The 21988-nt window shown below is 40.0% G+C and overlaps 1 protein-coding gene across 13 annotated transcripts in view; it reads right to left on the minus strand.

The window, feature by feature from the left end:
- The window catches only part of LOC101486720 (uncharacterized), an 80334-nt gene that overhangs the window by 41730 nt on the left and 16616 nt on the right, over nucleotides 1–21988 (minus strand). For 7 of the 13 annotated variants that reach the window (XR_013101651.1, XR_013101648.1, XR_013101647.1 and 4 more), the window contains exons 2-6: nucleotides 20173–20369; nucleotides 19950–20058; nucleotides 19256–19673; nucleotides 18431–18590; nucleotides 16525–16578 (exon numbers count right to left, since the gene is read on the minus strand). The exons of 1 other annotated variant lie outside the window; for it this stretch is intronic. Coding sequence is in view for 3 of the 12 variants with exons in the window: in XM_076892266.1 (XP_076748381.1) it covers nucleotides 16525–16578; nucleotides 18431–18590; nucleotides 19256–19673; nucleotides 19950–20058; nucleotides 20173–20369 (938 nt within the window). In the remaining 9 variants the exon portion in view is untranslated. Of the gene's footprint in view, nucleotides 1–11202; nucleotides 11336–13488; nucleotides 13649–14087; nucleotides 14193–16524; nucleotides 16579–18430; nucleotides 18591–19255; nucleotides 19674–19949; nucleotides 20059–20172; nucleotides 20370–21988 lie in introns of those variants that run through there. 5 more of the 13 variants (XR_013101654.1, XR_013101653.1, XM_076892268.1 and 2 more) reach the window with 4 other exon arrangements.

Below are 21988 nucleotides of genomic sequence, written 5' to 3' on the forward strand. Positions count from 1 at the left end.
AAACCCCATTACGTGAGGTCAAGCTTAAATGACTATCCTGAGCTGATGACAATAATTTGATGACAGACACACACACATTAGTGAGCAATGTACTTACCAAAGCACGCACAGATATGTTTATGCACAAAAACACACACTGACCAAATTCACGCTGAGCAACACAGACAAATGAACATGTACTCATGTGTGCTCGTTAATACAAATGAATGCACAGTGGGAAATTTACCTTTTGACAGGAACCTATACCATGAATAATTCAAGATGTAGTTTAAATAAACTATTTTATTGTCTACTGAGTCATACGTGAATTTGAAATACATTTCTATGTGCAGGCAGCCATCATGTAATTATAAGGGCAGAGTGCTATCCATACAAAGATACAGCTTGGGTGAAGTCTGTTTTAATTCTCATCCCCTTTTTGCAGATTAAATCCCAAAGGTTTTATGCAGTTTAAAACACGAAGTCAAAGGAGCTTGCAAAGAAAAGCGTCTGGACTTCTTTAAGTTACTTGAAGATGTTTCACCTCTCATTCGAGAAGCTTCTTCAGTTCTAAGGTCAAATGGTGGAGAGTCCCAGATATAAACCTAGTGGGAGTATCCCCCCACAGAGGGACAAAAGGACCCCCTGATGATCCTCTAATCGCCTGAGCCAAGGTGTGAAACTGGGTGTGGGTCCCAATCAGCCACAGTTTCGGGTGTGTTCATTGTGAAACCTGGCCCCACCTTATCATGCGAATTCCTGAGATCAGATGGTCCAGGATGTGAGTGGGCGTTAAGGCGTCTGGGAAGGGATCTCAAAACTGGATTATAGATGGCAGAGAGTTGGTGTCGTAAACCACCGCCTCTGTTCAAAGATGGTCGCTCACAGTGGAGATAGATGGCTTCTTTCACTCCTCTTTCAAACCATCTGTCCTCTCTGTCCAAAATGTGAACATTGGCATCCTCGAAAGAGTGTCCTTTATCCTTAAGATGCAGATGGACTGCTGAGTCTTGTCCTGTGGAGGTGGCTCTTCTGTGTTGTGCCATGCACTTGTGAAGTGGCTGTTTGGTCTCTCCAATGTAGAGGTCTGGGCATTCCTCGCTGCACTGTACAGGATACACTGTACAGCATACACCACATTGTTAAGTCTGTGTTTTGGCGTTTTGTCTTTCGGGTGAACCAGTTTTTGTCTGAGCGTGTTGCTGGGTCTGAAATGCACCGGGATGTCATGCTTGGAGAAGCTTCTCGGATGAGAGGTGAAACGTCTTCAAGTAACTTAAAGAAGTCCAGACGCTTTTCTTTGCAAGCTCCTTTAACTACGATGACCTGGATGACTGAGAACCTTCACAGACATATTTAAAACACGAAACACTTTCTTGTCACTGTCTTGTCCTTTTGTGTGGCATGTGAGACTCTTAACTCCGTATTCAAGAGCAATCAGAAACATAAATGGTGAGAAGAAAAATGAAACAAAAATGTGTACTAATAGGTTAAAGATAAAAAAAAAAAAAAAGCAAATTGTCGAAGACATCAGCGGGAAGTACTGAATCTTGTGAATTCAACTATTTAAACTAACAGGTTTAGCGTAGTGAGACATATTAAATAAATACAAATCACAGTCAGTATAAAATGATCTGGCAATGAGCACTTAACATCAGAAAACACACACATCCTGAAAGAGACAGAAGTCGCCAGAATAGTCAACAGGTTTTGAAATTTTGATTTTTTTTTTTCCCCCAAAACTGCTTTGTTAAAAAATTTCATATGCAAAGCAAAAATTCCATATGAGTCTCACAAATAATTTCTTTGCTGATTAACTGAATGTATAAAGAAGTGTAACATACATCCAGGTCCATTTCTGGACAATGACCATTTTCATATATTGCCTTAGTGGATCCACATGAGTGGATTTTAAATTACCCAAGATGTGATGTCAAGCACAGACTTTAAGATTTAATTCAAGGAGGTTAACAAAAATACTGCATTAAGATTTTAGGAATTAAAGCCATTCTTATTCATAGTCCCACATTTCCAGAGCCTTAATTTTTATTGAAAAATTGACTACACCACCAGGTATTATAGGAAAAACCATAAAGCCTTTGAACTAAAACAAACGCTGTTGTGACAGTGACGTACACTGGCTTTATGGTATATATGTATGATTTGTATTACCTTCATGTTTCCTTCTCACCTCATATCCAAACCGATATCATGAGCAGCAGCTTTTACAGCTGTGGCTCCAGCAAACATCAGCTGATACTAGAAATTAATTTTAAATAAATTATAACAACAGCTTATCAAGCTTAAACGTGCTGCTGTTGTTTAGCGCAACATCCACTGGTTTCCTCTTTCTGGCACAAAGTGGGCGATAAACAAACAAGAGAGATGATCAGCTGATCATTGATCAGTTTCATGATTGAAGTAGCAACAGGAGAGAGAGGGAGAGAAAGAGAAGAAGAGGCAGCTGTGCAGCAAAGACAGAATAACTCCAGTTTTGTGTCTTTTTCATTGTAGCTGAAGTACAGGACTAATCGCATTCCTTTCCCCCTCAATACGGATGTATTGTAATTGCAAGGCCAGGTAAGGTCTGTTCATTCACTATTCCACTTGGGAATAAGCAGAGAAAAGATCTGTAGATGTGTTAAACTGGCATTTGGTAGCTGTTTACTGGAACTCTCAATATGAGGTCTAAAGAGAAGTCAGTGCAAGCGAAGGAGGCCATCATTAGGCTGACAAACCAAAATAAACCTATCAGAGGGAGAAAGTGAAAATACAGTACTTTCGGAGGGGCCAAATCAACAATCTGGTAAATTCTTAAAAAAAGAGGAATGCACTGGGCAACTCAGCAACACTAAAAGGTCTAAAAGACCACAGAAAACAACCGAAGTGGATCATTACAAATTCATAACAAGAACACTTGAGGAGGTTGTCAGAATGTACAATCAAGAGCCACCTTCATGAAAAAGAGTAAGTAGGCCAGATTACACTTTAGCAGTAAACAATGAATCTGCAGTATTCTTTAAAACATATATTTTGACAAATTTAACCACGATTAATTTGCACTAGATTGATGGGAAGAGAAAAGTATTGAAAGGAGAGAAACAGCTTATGACCTGTATCACAGCACCACATCATCTGTCAAACATAGTGCAGGCAATGTGCAGGCAATGGGGATGCATGGTTGTCAGTAGAATCGGGTCAACATATTTATTGATGATGTGACAGCTGATAGAAGCAGCAGGATGGATTTTGGCGTTTACAAGGCTGTTCTCTCTGTTTAGTGAAATACTGCAAAATTGATTAGACAGCAATTCACTGTGCAAATTGATAATTACCCAAAGCCAACTGCGAAAAGCACTCAAGAGTTTCTCAAGGCAAATAAATGCATATTCTTTAATGGGCAACCAATTTACCTGACCTAAACCCGACAGACCATGCTTTTCAGATACTGCAAAAAAAACTGAATGCAGAGAGACCCATAAACAAGCAGCAATAGAAGGAAGCTCCAGTAAAGGGCTTGCAGAGTATCTCAAGGGAGAAAACACAGCATTTGGTGATGGCATTGGTTCTTGACTTCAGGCAGGCATTGACTGCAATCCCTAAACAGTTAATGAAATATTTAAAAAAACAAAACAAAAAACTAAATAACAGCCAAAGAAAAAGGGAAAATTCAAAAGCTTTACTAGGAGGTGAATCTCCAAAATGCTATACTAATCCTCATTAACAATATTAATATGTAAACATTGAAGCAGAAAGAATGCAGTTTTGCCATGATTTTCACGCAGTCTAAGTTATAGCTAGCATGCCTATTCAATCTCGCATTTGCCACCAGGTTAAGATCCATAGAAACCTTAGCTGTGGTGAGTAACATTTCCATAGTACAAATGCTATTCTGAGTGCATCCACACCTATAGTACTCTGTGCATTAGGAGTTTATAGCATGCAATATAACAACAGTCTGATCTATATGTTAATATCTATTTCCGTCCTGAGGGGCCTGTTCATTTTACAAAGTGTCTGTAGCAGGTGTAGCCCTGTCTATCTGTGACCAATGACACCAGGACACATGTCAAATAAAACTATATTACCTTTGATATATTGGCAGGATTATAAGACACGGAGCAGAGATGGACAACCATGTCAGAGGTGGAATAAAAGGTAGGAAAGAGAGAGTCAGAGAGGAACATGTTGGTGTTGCACTGAGAAGGGAACAAAAAGGCATGACAGGAGAGGGGCAAACACAACAGTGGCAGTTGTAAAAGGGGAATGTCTTAATTTAAAAAGAATTCTGATGGATAATAGAGGACAATGTTGAGGTAGAATGAGAAGCAAAAAATTACATAGGAGATGTGAGAGAAAAACAACTTAGAAAGGGAAGAGTGTTTTTCATATAACAGAGAAGAGTGGACAGTAGCTGTTGGACCAGAATAGTCCATCATGTTGCCTTTTTATTCAGATACACACACACACACACACACACACACACACACACACACACACACAGGAAAACACCCTGAGTACTTAAGGTCAAAGACTAAGTTAGACTTCTTGCATATACAATTATTTATGATTATGTCTTTAAAGAAAAGAAAAAAAAGGTATTGTCCAGCAATATATTAATTCCAATTTCAGAAAGTCGGAAGGAAAAACTCCTTTTTAACAGGAAGAAACCTACAGCAGAACCAGGCTCAGGGAGGGGCACCCATTTGCATATTATATTCATTATATTCAGCAAAATGAGTGTCAGAAAAAGTAAATCTATTCTCTCAGTGGTCTTCAGTCTTTTTTTCCAAGTAACGAGTAAAGTAAGGGGTTGCAAAAACGGTAATTAGATTACCGTTACTTTCCCGTAAGCACACTGCGTTACCGCGTTACTAAAACCGTGAATTTTTTTGCGAGAATGTCTCACGACAGTGACGTAAGCGAGTGCGATTTTAGTGACAAGAGCTGTGTGCAGATCAACAATGGATCAACAATATCGAGTGCGGGAGAGAGTATGAGCCTGCAGCGTTTAAAGCGTGGAAGTACTGACCTTACTTTGAGTTTGATTCCATAAAAAGTGACAAAAACATTAGTGTCCGTTGTGCGTGGGAAGAAAACTTCTTTTTACAGCAAAAAAACCCCTAAACTTCCAAGCAAGCACCGAGTGCGCTATGACCTAATGGAAAATTCACCTAGAAACTCCCGGATTCTTCCACTGACCACTGCGGCACACCTGCACCAGGGCAAACCTCCTATGGCGTTATTTTTGTGCCACTATTCTGAGCGCACGTAAAGAAAAATTGAGCGCACGTAAAAATAATTTGCAGTTGCAAGTGTTGCATTTTGAGGCGAAATTTATTTTGAGCAAAGAAAAGCTAAATTTGAGTGAACAAACTTCATTGCTGCGTGCAAAAAATGTATTTCAGTGTTTGCTATTATCCATACACACGCACAATAGCAGCCCCACTCGCTCAGTTTTTGCATTTGCGCTTGCTGGCAATGTGTTGCTTGCGCTCTCAACATTTCTGCCCGTGAGCGCTCAACTCTTTCTCTACACCGTTATATTTGTGCCACAAAACCAGCCAATCACAGACTTGGATTCAAAAAAATCTGATTGGCTGTTTTGGTCTCCAATCAGCTCGAAGTGACGAAATGCAATATTGCAGAATCTATTTCGTCCAAAACTCAAATGAGGCAGTGGCAGAGGAACACAGAGTGGCGGAGTTTGAAATATTACTCTTTCTGGGTCACAAAATAAACTTTTAAGATATTTTCATGCGTGAATGTTGCTTTGTAGTGATGGCCAAATGAAGCTTTCTGAAGCATTGAAGCTTGTATTGAAAAACGGTTCATTACTTGAAGCTTTTCAACACAGTCTTCTCTGGTGACATCTGGTGGCCAAAAATAAGAAGAGCAGCTTGAATCCACAATTAAAACCAACTGCTTCGTAATGATTGCCCACTCTACAGAATGGAATTCTGTCTGATATTGGGCCACCGTTGTGTTGCTTTAAACGTGTATTTTTTGGGGTGACAAAAATGTTATTTATTTCTTTAATAAATAATTTTGACCAGTAAACTTTCCTTGTTTAAACATGCACCATGGTGTGGTCTTTCTTTGCTTGTGACGTCTTGATGTTGGTAAATACAATAAATGAAAAATACCACGTTACATATAATATACATATAATAATGTACAACACATTGGTCGTGTCCAAATTCATGGGCTGCATCCTACTGAGTCCGCATTTGTAGACCGATTACGTCACAGCAACGCGCCGAAGGCTGTCCAAATTTGTAGACTCCTCTGAATGCAGCCGACAAATGCGTCCTCCTTTTCCCCGAATTTGAAGGATGGGTTGGGTGTGTCCTTCGTGGCCTACCATATCCCAGAATTCATAGCGCGGCCCAGCCAAACTCCAGTTTCCAACAATGGCGGCCGCTACTAAGTTTTAAAATTACTCATACTAATTTTTCTGGGTCACAAAATAAACTTTTAACATATTTTCAGGCGAGAAAGTAGTTGTGTAAACATCAAATATCTGCTCGGTTTATCAAGATATCGCATATTTGCAAAAGTGCTTCGACGTTTTCGGAGACGTCTGCTACCCACCAGCTCCATAGCTAGCCGGGAGCTCGAGGATTACTGATGCGGCCAAGAACGGCACAACTCCCGGCACATCATTTTCAGATCACCGCGGACTGAGTTTATTAAACTCCACCGAGACAGCGGTGACGCTAATCAGAAGGCTAGACCGTCCAATTTCACGGTCGTTTACTTCCGGCCTACCCGACCTTCTGAGGTCCCGGCCCACGTAGACCGTGAAGGCCGGGTCCTCAGGAGGATGCAGCTCATGAATTTGGACACAACCATTATGGAGTATGCTTCTGCTGTGAGGTCCCGCCTCCATGTAGTTATGCAGTTAATCGCTAGATGGGTATTTTTATAAATAATATTACATTAGGGAAATTTTCCTATACATATTTTTGACCTGGGGGTAGAATTGATTGTGAACTGGAAAGGGAAAATGTTTATGAACTTGCAAATTAAAAACATGCATTTAAGGTAACCCTTTTCCATTTGTATTTAACAAGAAAATTTGTTCCACTGTGCGATGGCCGAACCTGTTCCTTTTATATTTAGATAATTTCTCCTGCCTTAAGGAAAATCCCTTCACATGGAACAGAAGAGGCTGGAGTGCAGAGAAACTGGTAGAGATGCAGTTATACAGTTTAACTGGGCCCCACAAACTATCAGCTAAAGAGAATAAATAAATTAAATTGCTGCACATTTTGCAGACTAACAGTTTAAGATTATTTAAAACATAAAATGTATCTTTTTATAACATTAAATGTAAAGAGTCAAATAGAAGTCTTTCTAAAGTTATTTAATGATATTTATATTATGAAAAGCAGATTTTTGACATTTTAAGTTTTTCCCGTTGTCAGATAAAATAAACACGCACAAAACAAAAGCAAACAACAAGAACACAAAGCTGGAAAACCAAGCCGATTGACCAAAATCAACTCAAAATACTTCCACACAGCAGAAACTCCTCTATTCCTCGCTTGCTCCAAATCTCTTAGTAAAAATATCAGTAGTTTGCTATCTGTCACCATCAAACACTCCACAAATCCCGCGAATGATTCGCTTCCTTATAAACCATTGAATCAGATACCAAAGCAGTTAGGTTCTAAATGAAGCTTCGGACGTCACTGATCACCTGACTCTGGCCAAACGAATCAAGCTTCGACACAGTGCTTCTGAAGCAGTGTGTTGATTTTTTTGACACACGCACCAGAGCGTCAGCTTCAAGCAGGCCATCACTATTGCTGTGTAAACTTCAAATATCTGCTTGATTCATCAAGACATCACATGTTTGCACAAGTGCTCTAAACATTTTCAGAGATGCCCGTTACCCACCAGCTGACCGGGTGGTCACTCGGGTTAAACATAATATATAGTATATAATATATATAAGGCTGAACTGACAAAAGATCACCGACTACACCACCAGGTATTATAGGAAAAACCATAAAGCCTTTGAACTAAAACAAACGCTGTTGTGACAGTGACGTACACTGGCTTTATGGTATATATGTATGATTTGTATTACCTTCATGTTTCCTTCTCACCTCATATCCAAACCGATATCATGAGCAGCAGCTTTTACAGCTGTGGCTCCAGCAAACATCAGCTGATACTAGAAATTAATTTTAAATAAATTATAACAACAGCTTATCAAGCTTAAACGTGCTGCTGTTGTTTAGCGCAACATCCACTGGTTTCCTCTTTCTGGCACAAAGTGGGCGATAAACAAACAAGAGAGATGATCAGCTGATCATTGATCAGTTTCATGATTGAAGTAGCAACAGGAGAGAGAGGGAGAGAAAGAGAAGAAGAGGCAGCTGTGCAGCAAAGACAGAATAACTCCAGTTTTGTGTCTTTTTCATTGTAGCTGAAGTACAGGACTAATCGCATTCCTTTCCCCCTCAATACGGATGTATTGTAATTGGTCCAGCCCACAGTTGATCATGACCAATTGGCTAATCCACCACCTTTCATTGTTTATACCGTTGCAAAATCCAAAACACGTACAAAATTCAAAACACGTACAAAATCCAAAACCCATTCAAACTCCAAAACACGTACAAACTCCAAAACACGTACAAAATCCAAAACACATGCAAACTCCAAAACACATGAAAAATCCAAAACACGTACAAACTCCAAAACACATGCAAACTCCAAAACACATGCAAATTCCAAAACACATGCAAAATCCAAACACGTACAAAATCCAAAACACATGCAAACTCCAAAACACGTGCAGAATCCAAAACACATGCAAACTCCAAAACACATGCAAACTCCAAATCACAACGGAAGTGCTCCAGGACGCTAGGGGCAGTGTTGAGCTCGATTTGCAAAATAAACGGCAAGTTTGTTGCAAACACATGGGCTGTATGGGACAGTCTAGTCTCCATCGCGCTTCCCAGGTTGCCTAGCAACCATGATACTAACCGCTGGAAACGTGTCATACAACTTTGTTTGACAGAAATGAAGAAGAACATATTTTGTTCATTTGTTTGTTTGTTTCTACAAGAGCTTTGTGAGATTTAATAAGTATCTGAGGCTGAGACCACAGGACAGTAAAACATGATTGTTGGGCTTCATTTCTGTACTGAACAGTCATTTAAGATTAGCTAGTAAATAACAATTAGCTAATGTTTTTCATGAGACTAAAGTCATATCACTTTGGTAATGTAATGTAATGTAATGTAATGCTTCTTCCCGCAGGCGATACGGTCTCTCAATCACACCACCACACAGTACTGACCCACACATACAGTTCTTACACACACTGGACATTCTGGACATTGTTTTCACTTCATTACTTAAATCACGCTGCTGTTATTGTGTATATGCTGCTGTTATTGTGTATATATTTATTTATATTTCTTCATACATTCTTATATAGTTCTATATTGTATATTTTGTTGTAGTTATTTTATTTTCAACTTTAATTTATATATTTTACCTTATTCTCCCAGTCAAATTTACCCTTCATTCTAATTTGTGTTGTACAGTTATTTCATTTTTAACCTTAATTTATATTTTATTCCTTCCTAGTTAAATTTACCCTTTTTAATTTTTCATATTTATTTCCTATCTTATTCATAGCCTTTTCCTTTTTTTGTTTTCTTTAGGTCACGAGCAGTTGTCCAAGCATTTCACTACATATCGTACTGTGTATGACTGTGTACGTGACAAATAAAATTTGAATTTGAATTTTTAAATATAATATGGCCAATATTATAGTTAATACATGAACATGAACTCTGTGTCAAATACTGAGCCTCAGTACAGATTCAAGTTGCAGTTATTTACATGTCTTCTCACCTAATTAAGTGTGCCTCTTGGCAGAGGCGCACTTAGTTAACTTTTGGCCCCCTAAAAACAGATTTCAAACTTCATTTGTGGTGTGTTGGCTCTCTCTAGTGGTATGTCGGGAGTGGTATGGCCTGTCTACCCGTATTTGGATTACCGTAATGACGAGAATATCAACGGCGCGCACAGCGTCGCTGCTTTAAGGAACCATTGGAATTTTTAAGGTTGCGCGAACCGTTGAATAGTTACGGTAACCGCAAGGGTGTATGCTTGGTGGAACACTCCATATCCCACAAGTCATGGCACGCCTCTACCGACTCAAACAATGGCGGCCACCATTTCGTTTTAATATGTATTTTATTAGTGTTTCTAGGTCGCAAAATAAACTTTTAAGATATTTTCAGGCGAGGATGTAGGTGTGTAAACTTCAAATATCTGCTCGTTTTATCAAGAGATCCCATATTAGCAACAGTTCTCAATTGTGGATCAGGGAAACAAAAGGCAGGAGAAGCAGGCGGCTGCCGGTCGGAGCGTGAGGTGAACTGAATTTCAGGTAAGAAGTTATGAACTGCGCACTCTATTTGTGTCAGATATAAACCGAGTTTAGGTGTAGTTTATTTTCGTTGTGTTGACTTTTTACAATAACTCGTACTGCGTGCTAGCTAGCACGACGGAGTTTCTATACAGCTGTGTGCGCGCTAAGTTACTGATGTTGAACTTTATGACATGCTCCCATGTCATTCTCTCGCCTGTTGAAACTTCAATCATGAAACTGATCAATGATCGGCTTTTCTCTCGTTTGTTTATTGTGCTAAACAACAGCAGCACATTTAAGCTTGATCAGCTGTTGTTAGAATTCATTTGATTTTAATTTCTAGTATCAGCTGATGTTTGCTGGAGCCACAGCTGTAAAAAAGGGCTGGTCGAAACCAGGAGATGTCCTTACTGAATCATCAGAGCTGAACTGGTGATGGAGAAACAGGTTTACCTTTTAGGTGACATGAATGAGTTGAAGGGAAGTTATGAACTGTTTCTGAGAGACAAATAACACCAAGCTCCTTTTTTTGTGTAGCTGACAGCTGGTAACTGTGCAGGGGCGGATCTAGCAAAGCTTTTGCCAGGGGGCCAGGTAGGGCATTAACAGGGAAAGGGGGACACGAAGATATACTTTTCTTTCTTGCTCTCATATAAAATATTTAGCTTTTATTAAATAGTTATCTGAATCTTACAACCAAAGCTTGTATAATAATACACAAGATTGGCTGTAGACCATTGTTAATCATTCAGAACACTGTGTAAAATAACAAAAAACAAAAAGTGAATATAAAAGTGCATAAATATTTATTTTACCTGTTTGATGTGTGTGGCAGGGCGTGGTCTGCAGTGCTGCTGCAGGGGAGGTGGACCCACGGGCGTAAAGTCTGTGCTCTCTCGGCTGTTTTTTTGGTGTGTGTTGGGCTGTGCGTTGAAAAGCTACAGCTGGCTGTGTGGGTACACCAACCATGTGTGAAAAGTGGTCCATAACGTAATGCTTCAAAGCATGTTCATGCAAACATTGTCGGGTCTGCCGTGGTACAATGCGACTTCTGCTCATGAACCTCTGTGCACAGCGTTTGCAAATCGGGGCTGTACGAAGTCCCCTCATCGTTACACAAAACTGTAAGCTGTCATCTGTGAGGCGCGAGCGGTGTTTGTTTTTAACCATAGTTCATGGTGGAGAATGGCTGCTCTGCTGAGTTTTGCTCTCTGTAGCCGTATGAAAGGCAAACTACACTGATTAGCAGCGGCATAGGCACAAGTGATGGGTCGTTCGCGAACGAAATGGCTCTTAGAGCCGACTCTTTGACGTGAACGACGCGAGCCGGCTCCTTATCGCGAGCCGTCACGTGGGGTTTTTTTTCTTTTTCTTTCTCTCACCCTCTCTCTCTCGCCTGCACGTGAGCCTTGTGCTTTACGCTGGGCAGAGGGGGGAGGGGCGGTAGTTACACTCGGTAGCAGGAACAGAGCCAGAGGGAGAGAGAGAGAAAGAGAGCCAGGGACAAAAACATGACATTAGAAAGGTATAGTAATCATCCACAACTATTTTCGGTTGCAGATGATAAAGGATTCAGAAAGTTTATTCATCCAGGCCCATATGACAGAGAATATGCATGTTCTTTTTGTTTTGATATTTTAATTTATATTTAATTGGGTTGTGGTTTGCAGTGTTTTGTGTTGTTTTCACTTTAAATTTGTAAAAGGAAAAAGCTGAAAATTTAAATAGTTAAAAGTTGAAATGTGAATAGTTGATTTTTGTATTATATGATTTATTTATTACATTTTATGTGGAGTGAATAAATAAAAGTATATTTACGGTGGCCCCTACAGACAAAGCACATACAAACTTCAAATCACGTACGAACTCTGATGCATGTGCAAACTCCAAAACACGTACAAACTCCGAAGCATGTAAAAACTCAGAAGCACATAAAAACTCAAAACACGTACAAAAGACAACAGAAGTGCTCCAGGATGCTGGGCGCAGTGTGGAGCTTTTGGTATCTTGTGGCTACACAAGCCAGCAAGTACCAACAACCGGATTTGGTGTGTGGTAGTAACAGGTAAATGAACTTTTTTTTAAATTATTTGAATATATATGAGTGCCTGTGTATAAATACACAAACAATACACACATGCTTTCAATTGTGTAATTTAAGTGATCTAGTAGCTCTGCTTTGGAAGTTCAGTTCATGCTAGAAATGTTTTTCGGAGTTTGTACGTGTTTTGTCTCTAGGGGCCACCGCATATATTTATATATAAACATACCGGTATATAAATAAAACCACTTTGTTTTACGTTAGTAATTCTTTTTGTGCATAATTTTATATTATTGTTAATACTAAATTAATTAAAGCAACAAAACAACCTGAAGAGCCGGTTCGGAGCCGAAAGAGCCGGCTCTTTTTAGTGAGCCGAACCGAAAGAGCCGGATCTCTAAAAAGAGCCGGAAATCCCATCACTAATAGGCACACTTGAAATTTCTTCTGAAATTTTCGCTTTCTAGTATATATATATACACACACAATTTAACACATATTATACATGATTCTTTAAGAAAGGAAATAAAGGCCGTGTGCCCTGTGCTTCTGTCAGGGCTCTGTGTGCGGGCAGGCGGAGAGGAGGATCCAAACGCAGGACTCAGACACTAACGTGAAACTCAAAAACCTCAGCTTTATTGCTGGTATGAAAACAAAACATGAAGTGACCACTGAAATCGGAGAACAGGAACACAGGCATAATCTGAGGGTACGACGCGACACCGAGCATGGGAAAACACAGGGCTTATATACACAGGGTAGTAACGGGGGAATCGGCAATAGCAGTTTCACGTACTTTGATAACGAGTCGGCATGCAAAGTAGAACAGTGCAACCACCCTGCCCCAGTTAAATATTCCATCTGAAAAGATCTCAGAGGCCACTCTCATAAAAACCTTTCTTGTGGGACAAAGCGAAGAGTTATTTATCATTCTAGGGAAAAAGATTGAATAATGGTAAGCAAATAATTTAGTTATTACAGTTATAGTTGAACAAACATGCATATCATAATACTCCACGCCTTTAAAGTTGCCTGAAGAGGCACACAGACAAGTTACCAACCTTTGGAGCTCTACATTTCCATCCAGCTCGTCTCCAATATGCTGCAGGCACTGAGCAAGCTTCTTATGTTTTGGGTCAGTCAGCTGGCTTCCATCAAGCTGTTCTCTCGTCACTGCACTATTGCCATCTCTTTGCCTCTGAACTCGCTCATAGATGAAACTATACAGCACAAATACACAACAGTAAGCCATCTTACACTTTCTCTAGTTCAACAGCAAGAAACCAAAGTGAAGGGGTTAAGATGACCTGGTTACCTAAGCTGGTTGTCATCATTGAACCTTGGCACATTAGCACTTTCAAAATGGACTGTTACTTGTATATAGCACTTTACTACTCTCTTTGAGTGTCGAATGTGTTTTCTTACAACAAGCCTCGTTCACATATGATACATATTTTCTCTGTGCCAAAGCACTTTTAACCCAGCATTAGGACACTAGCACTCTGACGGATGTGCCAAGGTCAACATGAGATTCACTATTTATGTTGACATGCAACCTAGAAGATCAAACAAACAGCTTTGCAATTGGTAGGTGATCAGCTCTTCCTTCTGAAACAAGTCAACAAAGGCACTCAAACTCCTTACACCCAACCCCTTATATCAAGTTGATTTCCTTCACAAAAATGATATATTCCACATATAACTGCTACCCAAGAGTGTAGTGTGTACTCACTCCTGTAACAAAATAGTTCCGACTTCCAGTATCTGATCTCCGGAATTCCATGAAAGACAAAGGTAGACACTCATTAGATGACTCAAATGCTGATAAATAAGCATTGCGCCAAATTATTATGAGATCACTTTAGATGACAGAAAAATTATACGTCAATTCTCAGTTTCATCGTACGTATTTTTTTTTCGTAACAATTAGTTTAAACACGTTTTTAAAACTATTGTTTTTGTAAATTATTTATATCTCCTGTTGAACTCAACTCTAGACACCTGTTTGTCCGTAACATATACAAAGGCAATACATCAAATCTGGTGTTAGTTATTTAGTTGATAGTATTAATTTAAGTTAATTCACGTTAAAAACTGCCGTAACTGCCCAGTCAACACACATATGTGGGGCCCAAATAGGGAGCAGCAGGGCTAATATTTGGGGCCCACTTGGGAAACCCAACTGGGGTCCAGCTACTTTTTCCTCAGTTTTCATGGTGGCCCCAAGTGTGTTTGCCCAGATGGGTTAATGATGGGCCCCGGATGGGTCCCAAATCAGGCCCAGCCAACAAACGAGTGTGAGGCCCAGATGGGTAGAAGCGGGTCTGATATTTGGGGCCCACCTGGGTTACCCACCTGGGACCCAGCTACTTTTGTCCTCAGTTTCCATGGCGGCCCCAAGTGTGTTCGCCCAGATGGGTTAATGGCGGGCCCTGGATGGGCCCCAAATCAGGCCCAGCCAATAAACAAGTGTGGGACCCAGATGGGTAGAAGCGGGTCTGATATTTGGGGCCCACCTGGGTTACCCACCTGGGACCCAGCTACTTTTTCCTCAGTTTCCATGGTGGCCCCAAATGTGTTTGCCCAGATGGGTTAATGATGGGCCCCAAATCAGATCCAACCAAAAAAACATGTGTGGGGCCCATATGCATAGAAGCGGGTCTGATATTTGGGGCCCACCTGGGACCCAGCTACCTTTGTCCTCAGCTTCCATGGTGGCCCCAAATGTGTTTGCCCAGATGGGTTAATGATGGGCCCCAAATCAGATCCAACCAAAAAAACGTGTGGGGCCCATATGCATAGAAGCGGGTCTGATATTTGGGGCCCCCCTGGGTTACCCACCTGGGACCCAGCTACTTTTGTCCTCAGTTTCCATGGTGACCCCAAATGTGTTTGCCCAGATGGGTTAATAATGGGCCCCAAACCAGATCCAATCAAAAAAACATGTGTGGGGCCCATATGCATAGAAGCGGGTCTGATATTTGGGGCCCACACGGGTTACCCACCTGGGACCCAGCTATTTTTGTCCTCCATTTCCATGGTGGCCCCAAGTGTGCTTGCCCAGATGGGATTTTGGATAATACAGTAAGCTAAAATTTAAATCACCTGTACAACAAAGTCAGTTTATCTTTTTTATTAATACTGATTAATATGAAATTTTAAAACAGTATGCAGTATAACAGTAATTTTTTATATACTATACAAATATTTTTTTTTGTTTAGAGAACATGTTGACAAAAAAGGTCCCTAGTATACACAAAACAATAACAAATCAATGTTATACAGTTTAAAAGAAAAAGAAATGCACTGAAACACAGCTTCTCACTCATTCACTGATCCATTGGTCCTGAAAAAAAGTGCACTTTTTCACAAATAACATCAGATTTGCAATACTACTGGAGTTGTTTTGAAAGTTGTGCTGAACAAGTTGTTTGACCTCCTACATTGAACTCTTTGAAGACCATGAGTATCCATGGTAACAGAAAAGCTATTTACAAAAGGATTAACCAAGTAGGCACTCAAAAATCAAATTAAAAGACATCTACATAGTTACATTGATAAGTGTTGTGGGGTGTCTCAGTGATGGACAAAGCTTAGAACAGGCACGTGGTTAACCAGTTGCATGGTGCAGAAACAATCACCTCATAGTAAACACAAAACAGAATGGATGATTGTGGATTTCAGGGGGAACAGGAGTAAACAAAGCACGGTTTACATGCTGAGAGACGAGGGAGAAGACTGGAAATGTAACAACGACTACATCTACCAAGGAGAGAACAGATTCTACTTCTTGAGGTGTGTGCTGGATGGGCACCGAAGATTTTCATGTAAAACAAAAATAGGGCCATCAGATAAAGTTTGGGAACTACTACTTTAATGTCTGCACCAAGATGTGGAATATCTTCTACAAGTCTCTTGTGGAAATTCCAATCTGCTTCCCAGCCATTTGTTAGGGCAGCAGTATCAGAGTCTGTGAGTTTGAAGTCACACTGGTGACACACTGGTAAAGAAGGCTGGCGCTGGAGTTCCTGGAGCTGATTGTGCAAAGAAGAATATTGCACAAACTGCTAAACATAACTGGAAATTGTTCACATACCGTAACACAGTGAGGAACCAAAAAATGGTTTAGTGAGAGCCGTCTTCAAGTATGCTGCAAACCAGAGAGAAATATGTGGTCATTCCTGGCAGCAGCCATCACCCTCCAGAACAACCTGAGCTGATGAGCCCCCCCCCCCCCAAAAAAAACCAACCCAAACATAATTTCCCTCAATAATAAAGTATTTCTAATTAATTTCATCTCCACAGTCTATCTAAACCGAGTCACTAAGGTATACCTCTCTTGCACGCGACACTGTGCCCTTGCTAGGGCTGCTCGATTATGGCAAAAATGATAATCACGATTATTTTCACTGGAATTGAGATCTCGATTATTTGACGATATTTATTTAACCCTTTAAGACCTACTATAGAACCAAGTCCGCCAGAGCTTATATTATTTTTTTACATGTTGTAGTGCCATTTGTGGGAGCATTTTAATTTGCTATGCAACTGTTATAGCCCATATTTTAATAATATGTATGCATTAAGTCCATAGTAACTACATTAATTGCAAAAAAGTGCAATAAACTACAAAAAAAATTGAAAATCATTTTTGTTTTTTTTACATATATTTCTACTTGGAGAAATTTAAGAGGCTTATCCCTCAAAACTTTAAATACAAAAAAGTTGCAAAAAATAGTTTACAACAACAGGAAATTTATTTTGAGTGTCTTCATAGTTTTATTTTGGAGATACAGCAATTTTTATATACTGCAGGAAAAACGAAAAAACAATCCTATGATGCAAATTTGCAAAGAAAACAGCATGTGCATCAAAATAAACTATTTCCAGCAGTGCAATTCGAGTTCTAAGCATCTCAGAAACTATTCAGAAAAGTCAAACATGACCAGTATAGGCTTTTAAGGCCTACGAGTAAAAAATGACGTCACTTCCGGTTTCGGGCAGGAAATGGCGGATATGCGGTAGTTCGCGCTGACCTCTGTTTCAATGTGGGAAGTGTTACGAATAGCTGATCGGATCGGCAAAGCGTGTTTCTGGAATATTGTGTTTTTGTTGCTGCAAGCGCTTTTTATGCAGTTTTTGCAAAGCTTTATGTGGAAGGAAACCGTGACCGAGGACAAGCTGATGGCATCAGATGTAAGTACAACTCCTCCGGGTTATTGCGCTAGCTTACACGGTTCCGGTTCTACAGGGATTTAAAAATAGTTACACAAAACGGAGCGTGCTGCTCGACCGGCTTTAAAGGGTTAACAATGACTTTAAAAAATAATATAAAATAGTGTGCAACACCACTTTAGTTTTTTTTTTACCTCTCTTTTCAGCCAACGGCAGTCACTCTCTCCTCTCCAAATAACTTCTGCTTAGCTTTCCGAGCTTCCCTCGGGTCCTCTTAATCAGCGGTCTCCAACCTTTTTTGCACCACGGACCAGTTTATGCCCGACAATATTTTCACGGACCGGCCTTTAAGGTGTCGCGGATAAATGAGGGAGGGGCTAATAATCGGCTCCGTCATTTTTAATGATCGTTGAAAGCCCAGATCGTAATCGTGATTAAAATTCGATTAATTGAGCAGCCCGAGCCCTTGCCATGCGATTTCCTCCTCTATCTCTTGTACCAATAAACCACTTAGATGCTGCCTTTTCTGCCTCTTTTCTGGTAATCTGGCTTGTAAGAGCATTTTTTTTCAAGCTGCCTGTAAAGCACAGATATTGACCACAAGAAAGTGAGACTTTATTACTGAATCTAGACACAGCTGTAATTCTCTTTTTTTTGTTACATACTTATATTTATACTGTGACACAGCATAAGATGTCACATAAATGTTGAACCAAAGTATAAAAACCTTAAGTCAGTGATTAAATTGATTGGAAGACTGACTACAGCTGAAGTGAGCATCTGTTATTCAAACATCAACAAAATATCTTACAAACTAATGAGCTTACCATATAGCACTTCAAAAATTTTAAGCCCTCGAAATTCCCGCTTTCCATGGTGCCCAACGAAGTTATATTGCCTGGATAGAGCATTGTCCATAATGAAAGCCATCATTCTTCTGGTGGCTTCATCAACAGTGCTCCCTCCGATCTCTGCCACAACAGCAACCTTAGGACACACAAGGACAATAATTTTACTGACAGTAGTACCATCAGTCACACCTAAAAGAAAACCTGCATAGCTACACAGTAATTAGGCTTAAATGCAAAGAGCTAAATGACTGATCCACCAAAAGTATTTTCTTAAGGTTTGGCGTGGCACAACTTGTAAAGTACAACTTATTTTATTTTCAAAAACAGCAACTTTTGTGAAGCTCACCTTCCACTACTTCATTGAACTGACCATGTTTGAACAAACACCAACTTTCCTTGATCATGGTAAATGGCCTGTATTTATATAGCGCTTTACTAGTCCCTAAGGACCCCAAAGCGCTTTACATATCCAGTCATCCACCCATTCACACACGCATTCACACACTGGTGATGGCAAGCTACATTGTAGCCACAGCCACCCTGGGGCGCACTGACAGAGGCGAGGCTGCCGGACACTGGCGCCACTGGGCCCTCTGACCACCACCAGTAGGCAACGGGTTAAGTGTCTTACCCAAGGACACAATGACCGAGACTGTCCAAGACGGGGCTCGAACCGGCAACCTTCCGATTACAAGGCGAACTCCCAACTCTTGAGCCACGATCGCCCGTCATAACTGCTAGCATAAAACGCAGATTGAGGCATTAATCAATGACTATTGTTATTACATCATTATTATTTACCACTTCTTTCAGGAAGACAGGGTCTATCAGTTTTTGCTCCACTACTTCCACGTCTGCGACTGTCCGGAGAGGAAAAACAGCACCCTCGGGTAATACTGCAGCAACTGGTCCATCACGTTGTTTGAGGAGAGACTGTAGCATTCGACTTTGGATCCTCTGAGTCTCCTTAATGTCTTCCAGGAGGGTTAGAACACGTACAAACATGCTGGTATTGGTGGCTTGTACAAGTTGTCTTGGAACTGGTTGTGAAACCACAGGTGAAGGAGTTGAGGGTGGTGGTAGCTGAACAAATGGATGAGTGATGTTCTGGTGGGGAGTTTCACTTGAATGTCTATTCTCCATTGCTGATGGTGATGAGGTCTCTGGCTGTTCCGCAGCGTTGTCCCAATCCTCATCCGAGCTTGACTGGATCACTGGCCTTAAAATGAATTTTAAAAAATATTAAAAAACCCCACAAACAATTTAGTTACTGGTTAGTCCTACAAACTAAAAACATTAATGTATAGTCCGGCATCAAAAGGAGTCTAAAACTGATTTTTAAAAGTCAAAAAGTTACAAAGTGCTATTTTAAGATCATATCTAAATCTGGTGAGCAGCAATGGTCTGCTAAAGACACTGTCAATTTTTTTTTGTTTTTCTTATAATCACCACGATAAATTGTTGCTTTTAAGGCGTTTTTAAGAAACATAATTACCTCCTTTTCCGCTTCCCTTTTCCCAATCTGCTTCCAGAATCCGACTCAGTCTGCAGATCAGAGGTTGCTTCAGACCTCCGCAGTTTCACCCTGGCATTTTCATAGTTTTCTGTAAATTTTTGACATACATCAACAAAATGTTGTTAGTGAAATTACAGGGAAATTTTTTGTTCTGTCTTTAATGACAGAATATTTGGTAGCAATAAATAAAAATGCTTCTTACCAGCTTTCCCCAAGATGTGAACTCTGTACTGTGACCAGTTTGTATCTGGAGTAACTCCATCCTTTACAGCCTTATTGATATTGACTCTCCCTGGTGGCCAGAAACAAGAATCTTCCGCTGGTCCTGTAAACCACTTGCAAGGAATTATGGATACACCTCCACCATCCAGAAAATCAACAACTGCAAATGGTAGCATGCTGGTGAGAAAGCAAAAAGAAGCCAACTAGTACAGCAGTGGCAATGCCATATATCCAGACTTCACTGGCAAAAACACCATTTTCTGTTTTAATTCATCAAGTAATACAAGATGCATTTGTTTAGACAGATTTGAAACAAAGTAAATTCCAAGGCATGTTGAGTCCAATGGATAGCTGAAAAAGGCATTACAGTTTTCAAAGATAGATATTTTTCTTTAGATATTTAGAAGTCAATGTGGGCAAAGATCTACTTCTATATAATAAGCTCTAGTACATCAATCTTTATTATTTTCAGCTCATGATTTATTTCCATTTTTCAGCAAAGCAGCCTTTGAACTATACACAGCACCTGCAAAGGGAGTTTTTCCTTCCCATTGTCACCAAAGTGCTTGCTCATAGGGGGTCATATGATTGTTGGATTTTTCTCTGTATGTATTATTGTAGGGTCTACCTTACAGTATAAAACACCTTGAGGCGACTGATGTTGTGATTTAGTGCCGTATAAATAAAACTGAATTGAATTGAACCATCTCACAAGCTTACTCACAATTAGGGGTAGGTTTCAATAACTGATTTTCCGATTAAAATCGATTTTAGTTTGAATTAAGTGCTATGGATTCATTAAAATCCTGAATTGACTTTTAAATTTAAATGTACTTTGCCAGAAACGCCAGAATCTCAGGCTACGTCCACACGAACACGGGTATTTTTGAAAACGCAGATAGTTTCTATGCGTTTGGGCCTTTCCTCCACATGTAAACGGCGTTTTGGGTCACTGAAAACAGAGATTTTTAAAAACTCCTGCCAGGGTGGAGATTTTCGAAAACTCAGTTTTTGTGTTTAAGTATGGATGAGGAAAACGCAGATTTAGTCACGCAACGTCAAAGATGTGTGCCGTTTTTGACGTCACGCTGTGCGCCACGTTATTGTTTACATGAGATTAATTTCTACAATAAATAAATACTGTTGCTGTTAATCTTACCATCTGCAGTGTTTACACGCTTACATATACACATGCAGTTACTGTCCCTGCATTTAGAAAGACAGAGGCGTCAGAGTGAACTTCTACATTGAACAAAGACGCTCTCACAACCCAAAATCCCGACATCAGTTTTGAATAAATGTTTTTTTTTTTTTTATTAAACTACTTATGCTGTATGCATTTTGTTCATTCCTAAGTTGCGAGTCTACATCAGCCAAAATATTGTCTTTAGCTAATAACATTTGAAATGATGAAGGCACTTGAAAAGTAACACAAAATTAGCTGCCTTTTCAGAAAAATACAAAAACTTTTCAGAAGTACTTAAAGTTTTGTGAGGGCACAAAACCCTGTTTACTCTTTCCCTCCTAGGCTTCTAGACTTCTGATTGGCCAACATTTAGTTTTTAGCGTTTACATGTGGACGGAGATATTTGTTCAAAACTGCACGTGTGGACTGGACTTTTTGTTTGTTTGTTTTTAAACAAAAAGGTAAAATCTCTGTTTTCAAAAAGACCCCTGTACGTGTGGACATACAGTGGGGTAAAAAAGTATTTAGTCATCCACCGATTGTGCAAGTTCCCCCACTTAAAATGATGACAGAGGTCAGTAATTTGCACCAGAGGTACACTTCAACTGTG

This window comes from Maylandia zebra, linkage group LG14 (assembly GCF_041146795.1).
Source record: "Maylandia zebra isolate NMK-2024a linkage group LG14, Mzebra_GT3a, whole genome shotgun sequence".
NCBI classification, from domain to species: Eukaryota; Metazoa; Chordata; class Actinopteri; order Cichliformes; family Cichlidae; genus Maylandia; species Maylandia zebra.